At 42.0% G+C, this 6,658-nt stretch overlaps 1 protein-coding gene across 2 annotated transcripts in view; it reads left to right on the plus strand.

Moving 5' to 3' along the window:
* Nucleotides 1-5,677, plus strand: part of ppp2r5a (protein phosphatase 2, regulatory subunit B', alpha isoform) — a 38,712-nt gene extending 33,035 nt beyond the window's left edge. Inside the window, exons 11-14 of one of the 2 annotated variants that reach the window (XM_015947458.3) lie at nt 121-248; nt 795-896; nt 3,679-3,892; nt 5,332-5,677. In XM_015947458.3, the coding sequence (XP_015802944.1) occupies nt 121-248; nt 795-896; nt 3,679-3,892; nt 5,332-5,391 (504 nt within the window). In that variant the 3' untranslated portion in view covers nt 5,392-5,677. Of the gene's footprint in view, nt 1-120; nt 249-794; nt 897-3,678; nt 4,406-5,331 lie in introns of those variants that run through there. The other variant, XM_015947456.3, reaches the window with a different exon arrangement.
* Nucleotides 5,678-6,658: the final 981 nt, after the last annotated feature.

Below are 6,658 nucleotides of genomic sequence, written 5' to 3' on the forward strand. Positions count from 1 at the left end.
ATCTCCGGTTCTCCAAATTGAGCTTGTTGAAAAAGCTTCAGCGTGTATCTCATTAAATCTTCGTGATATTAAACTTTTTTGTGTCTGCATCTTCATTTGTTTTCTGCTCCATCCTCACAGGTATCAGAGCGTGCTCTGTACTTCTGGAATAACGAGTACATCGTCAGTCTCATTGAGGAACACATCGAGAACGTTCTTCCCATCATGTTTGACTGCCTGTTCACGATCTCTAAGGAGCACTGGAACCCGTAGGTTCTGTGACCGTTAATCCAGACCGGATCAGATCATGAAATACTGTATTTTCTGGAGTATAAGTCGCACCAGCCATAAAATGTATAATGAAGAAGAAAAAAACATATAAGTCACACTGGACTATAAGTCGCATTTTGGGGGGAAATTTTATAATTTTTCTTAGAAAATCTGAGACCAAGCATTTCACATTGCAAGACAAGTGCCGGTAACAATAACAGAATAAACAGTCAGGGCGCAGCAGCGCGCCACGGTCTCCAGCAGAGGATGGCGGTGTTTAAACCCTCCCAGCGGGGCAGAGGAGCTGAAACCTGGACTGGAGCCGGCCCGCAGCAGCGCGGTATACGCAATTTGGTATATAATTCACTTTGGTATACAAGTCGCAGGACCAGCCAGATTATGAAAAAAAGTGCGACTTATAGTCTGGAAAATATGGTAATTAAGTTTTCTGCAAAGTTCTGGAACTTGTCCCTAAAGTAAGTGTGTGTGTGTGTGTGTGTGTGTGTGTGTGTGTGTGTGTGTGTGTGTGTGTGTGTGTGTTTCAGGACCATCGTAGCTCTGATCTACAATGTCATGAAGGCCATGATGGAGATGAACTTGAACCTGTTCGACGAGCTGGCGACCTCGTATAAAGAAGACAAAATGCGGTGAGTTTTTAATCGAGGGAACATTTACCAAAACCACCTCAAATTCATTTTACAACAGACGCTTTAAAAGCTGTTGGAAAAACAAACATTTACAACCTTAGATGGAATCATTCCCATTTTTAAAGCGCTCTAATCAATTTTCCTTTTTTTTTTTTTTTTTTTGGACCAGTGCTTGGTGCTAAAGAACAAAACTTGGAATTTATTAAGTAGGAAATATCAGTTTATATAGAGTAAATATTGAAAACCATTCCACCAGCTAGGAAAGATGCCAGAACTCTTTCTACAGGGTCTCGGTGGGGTCTTAAAACGTCTTAAAGGCTTTGAAGTTAGGAATGTGGCAATAATATCTTTATAAGGTCTGTACAAAGTCTTGAATTTTGACAACTGGGTCTTTAAATTTGTGCTGTATGTAAATTCATTGAACTGTATTTGTCCTCTAAAGTTTCATTTGTCAACCACAATAATTCCTAAATAACGTAGCCTAAATAAAGAGCGGTGGAACCAATAATTGAGAACGCAGCGCAGCCTTGGGTCAAAACACTTCGAACACGTGACGTGTTCAGCTCCCGCGCTACAGCAGTGGTACAAAACGGTAAACGACACAGACCATACAGACCTCCAGCAGAAGAGAAACGTGGAAAATCTCAGCAGACCATGAGAAAGGTTGACTGACGCCTAGGGCTGGGTGCCAGAACTCTGGACCTCTTTGGGACTGAGTGGAAACATTCAGTAAGTGCCGAAATCAGAAAAAAGTATTAAAATGTCCCAACGTGCCACCGCGGGTCATATGGCTGATCCCGAGTCACGTTATGAGTGGAGGAGATGCGTCTCCTTTCAACAGCACTTCTCTGCAATTGGCGGATGCAAATCCTAAGAAACTCAAATGTTTGGGTTAGTGATGCACCGATAGATTACGATATCCGATATTATCATCACTGTTATGGCCGATAACCGATATTTGCTGATACCGATATGTACATTAATGCTTCTAAAATCAGCAGTTTGTGTATTGAATGAAAATTATTAAAGCTGAATTTACATTATTTTGTACCGTATTTTCCGGGCTATAAGTCGCACTTTCATAGTCTGGCCTGTCCTGCAATTTATACTCCGGAGCGACTTGTATACCAAATTATGAAGGCTATACCGCGCTGCTGCGGGCCGGCTCCGGACCAGGAATGAGCTCCCCTGCCCCACTGGGAATAAACAACACACAGCCATCACCTGCTGCAGCCTGTGGCGGGGAGCTGCGGACCGGCTCCGGCCCAAGAATGAGCTCCCCTGTCCTGCTGGGAGGGTTTGAAACACCGGCGTCCTTTGCTGGAGACCGTGGCGCGCTGCTGCGCCCTGGTTGTTTATTCTGTTATTGTTACTGGTACTTGTCTTGCAATGTGAAACACTTGGTCTCAGATTTTGTAAGAAAAATAATCAAATTCCCCCCCAAAATGTGACTTATATATGTATTCTTCTTCTTCTTCATTATACATTTTATGGCTGGTGTGACTTATACTCCGGAAAATACGGTACACACACCACACTCATTTACGCTTCTGAGATGATTACAATCACTGTCACCTTACTAAACAAATGCACATCACCCCCTTACCCTCTGAAACAGATAAGCAAATGTAAACAAGATGGGGGAAAAAAAATCTGTTGTTAAAATCGGTCCAGTTTTATCTATCAGGCTGATACCAATATATTAAAAAATGACTAAAATCAGCCAATACCGATATTGATGCCAATATATCGTGCATCCCTAGTTTGGGTGCATTTTTCCCAAAGTGAACGGCAGCTAAACGCAACAACAGCGAGAAGATTTGTACCACCAAAGCGCATTGTCGTGCAGGGCATCATCTTGAGATGAAACATAGAACGTCTTTGACTGCAAAAATCGTAAACTTGATTCCATCACCTTCCAAACCACTGGAGGAGTCTGAGGATGGAGGCTGATTAAAGCAGAAATGGGACATAAAACCAACTTAGCTGCTGTTTACCAGTGTTATAAATGCAGTTCAGCAGGGTTGTGATTACTGCTGTTACTGACATGAAGTGAAGCATGAAGGCTATTTTAGAAAAGAAAGAAAGGACAACGATCTTTTCTATAGCGCCTTTCAAGATAAAAATCATGAGCTGCGTCTCAAAAACCACAAAATTTAACATATAAAAAAGATTTTAGAAAATTATTAAAAATCTGTTAAAAATAAGCAAAAATAGACTCTTGTGATTAAAAAAATGCAAAGAAGGAGAGATCCTCGGGAAGGCGGAATAGGTGGAGAGGGCAGAATAAGGAGAGGCCGGTGATGAAGGTCACGCAAAAGCTTGAACAGGTGAGTCTTCAGCTGCTTTTTAAAGGAGACCACTGAGTCCACTGATCTCAGGCTCAAGGGGAGAGAGTTCCAGAGTCTGGGGGCCACAGCAGCAGATGATCTGTCACCTTTTGTCTTTAGCCTGGTGCTGCACAACCAGTAGGCTTTGATCACTGGACCTCAGGGACCTGCTGGGGGTGTAGGGACTAAGAAGATCACCAATGTATGATGGTGCTTGTCCGAGCACAGGCATTCTGAACCACCTGTAGACGGTTCAGGGAGGTTCTGCTCAGACACGTGAAAAGAGAGTTACAGTAGTCTAAGCGTGAGGAGATGAAGGTGTGGAGAACGGTCTCAAATTCAGAGCGGGACAGAATGGGACTCAGCTTAGCAACGTTCCTGAGATGGAAGAAGGAACACCTGCAATTGTCAATAATTTAACAGATTCTTCTGTTTTCTTCACGACCATCTAGGGAGCAGCAGAAGGCGCAGGAGAGGGATGAGCTATGGCGGAAGCTGGAGGAGCTGAGGCTCAGCCATGCCGCCTCAGTCCAGATCAATAGCCACGGGATTCCCAGTTTCCAAAACAGTAATAACAACAACAATAACAACAACAGCCACCTGGACAGCAGTGGTGATGATGATGCTGTTACTCACAAGGGCGAAAAAACGTGTGATGATTCCGAGGTAATTGTAGGGGTCCTGTGTACCAAAGAAGATCTCCTCCAGGACATTAGAAATGACAGTGTCCTTGAGAATATTGAATGTATGTCATGTGAAAATATCGTGGTGGGGGAGGTGTCCGACATCATTTTGGACGCTTGCGTAATGGATGGGGATGGGGATGATGCGGTCACTCACAAGGGCGACAAAATGTGTGACGACTCCGAAGTAAATATAGGGGTCCTACGTACTGAAGATGTCGACCATTATGATGATGATTTATATGGAAGCACAAATACGGCAAGTCAAAATGTCAATGATGAAAATTAAATGGTCGGATGTTTGGTGTGTGACAATGTCGCTGAGGAGGTGTGTTTAATAGAAAAAAATGACAAATAAATGCAGCTGCCAATATTTTATTCTGAACAAATTGGATGCGGCAGTCAGGATGTCAGGATTTGAACGGATGTGACATCACAAGTCACACCTCAGCAGTATGATATGTAGATTGAGCTCGAAGCGCCAGCATTTCTTTGGCAGGACAAACAAACAAACAAACAAAGCTAGATATGAATGTATCTTCAACTTAAGGACTATTTTTGAATGTTACAGCGCGGCTGTTTCTGTCTGTCACGCTTAGTATCCATGTTGTGTGTGACGCGCGGGAGAGGCAGGGAGGAAACGATGACTTTAATGTTCGTCCCTCTGCCGCACTTAGAAAAGCTGAACAGCTATTTAAAAGATGTCTATTTTGAATGCTGCTGCCAACACTTGGGTGCAAACCTGAAAAAGAGAGATGAGCTGCTGGGACCATATAAATACTGAAATCTGTATGTGTATTTAGAAAGGTGAATGGATGAATCATGGCCAAAAAAGATTTTAGTTTTAGATTAAAAACAAATTAAGGAAATATATTTTTCAGGCTATTTTTGTGTTGCAGGTGTTGGTGAAAGGTTGAAAATGTGATGCTAACATGGTCCTTATTGTCGTTTATGTAAATATTTACACTAATTTTAAAAAAAGGGCTTAAAAAAGAATTTAAAATGTTGTTTTGCGGGAATAGTTCAGCCTTTGACCTTTTCATGTTTAGAGAAAAATAACTTTGCTCTGTCCTGAGATAAAAAAAAGAAGCAAATGCATTTTTAAAAACACCAGTGAGCACATTTAGAGGTTTCTGACCAGCACCAGCACCGAGTAGTTGGGTGGTTCTGCTCGTAATTATGAGAATGTTTCATTTCAATCAGCTGATTTTAAAAGATGAAAAACTATTTTTAAGGGTGTTGAGGAATGATATTTTCATTATATAAAGAGATGCAGGGTGTGTGTGTGTGAGTGGGGGGGGTGTGCGCGTGTGTGCGTGCGTGTGTGTGCGTGCGTGTGTGTGCGTGTGTCTGTGTGTGTGTGTGTTTTAGGTTTGGAGGCTACTGAAAGGGAAAACGCCACTCTTTTTCTCTTTTGTACAGTTAAACGTTCCCGTTTCCGGAGCTGAAGAACTTCGACGTGTCCGAGCAAAGGAAGCTTAAACTCATCTACATGTATTCCTAACAAAGACACACTGTGAGGTGACATTACAAAGACAATAAAAGTACCAGAAAATCCGTAAACCACCAGCTGTTCCTGATCCTCTGATGGTTATTAAATGAAATGACTGCTACTGATCACAGGAACCATGTTTGGAGAGTTTCTATTTTCTAAGGTGGATTGTGTTTCTACAGGACCGTGTGTGTGTGTGTGTGTGTGTGTGTGTGTGTGTGTGTGTCTGGTGTTTCTGATGCCTTTCTGTCAGTACAGCATTCCGACCTCTGTGAACTTTAATCAATCTGGGAAACCTGTTTTGTAATCGCAGATCTTATTTAGCTTTCACCAACAAATAAAATCCACATCATTTTTCTACTGAAACTAACAGCCTCTATTTGTATTTTATTTTATCTAATTGAAGACGTTGTTGTTGTTCAGAAATGCAGTACACCACATCTGCCAGCAGGTGGTGAAGACATGCTGCTATAAAAGCATTGGATGGATGGGTGCTGCATGGATCGTTCTGTCTCCATCACTGTCAATAGTTGTTTGTTTTACTGAAGCAGAACATGTGTGTTTTGCAAAAGACTCGAGCCATCATCCAAGTTTCTGATGAAGGTGCTAATCCTAATACTCCAGCTGGAGGCTTTAAGGCCACTAGTGATTTAATGTGACTTTTAAACGATCTAAACAGAGTAAATTGAAAATGATAAATCATTCTGCAGACCTGGATTATTTTTTACATTGATCTGACAGTGAGTCGTTGCATGTAATATTTTATATCAGATTAATGTTGCTTTATGTTTTTTACTGACTGGCCCCACCCCTTCAACTATGACCTGAAAATCTGAAGAAAATAGAAATTGGTAAGAAAATCTTTGATGTTTCCATAAACCAGGGCTATTCAAGTTCGGGCCTCGAGGGCCAGTATCCAGCACGTTTTAGTGGTTTCTCTGGTCCAACACATTAGATTCAGTGATTGAGTCACCTGTGCTGCAGCTCTTCAGGCTCTGCAGGAGCCTGTTAATCACCTGCTGATTGAAATCAGGTGTGTTGAACAGTCTATGGTGTTGAAGCAGGGTAAATACTAAAACGTGCTGGATACCAACCCTCAAGGCTCAGAATTGAATAGCCCTGCCGTAAACGGTGCTTCAGCTTTTATACATACAGGTGAAACTGTAAAAACGAGAATAGGCTACAAAAGTCAATTTTTTACAGTAATTTAGTTTGGACTGAGAGGCTATCTAAAGATTCAGGAACCCTTTGCAGGTG

This window comes from Nothobranchius furzeri, chromosome 2 (genome assembly GCF_043380555.1).
Source record: "Nothobranchius furzeri strain GRZ-AD chromosome 2, NfurGRZ-RIMD1, whole genome shotgun sequence".
Classification (NCBI taxonomy): Eukaryota; Metazoa; Chordata; class Actinopteri; order Cyprinodontiformes; family Nothobranchiidae; genus Nothobranchius; species Nothobranchius furzeri.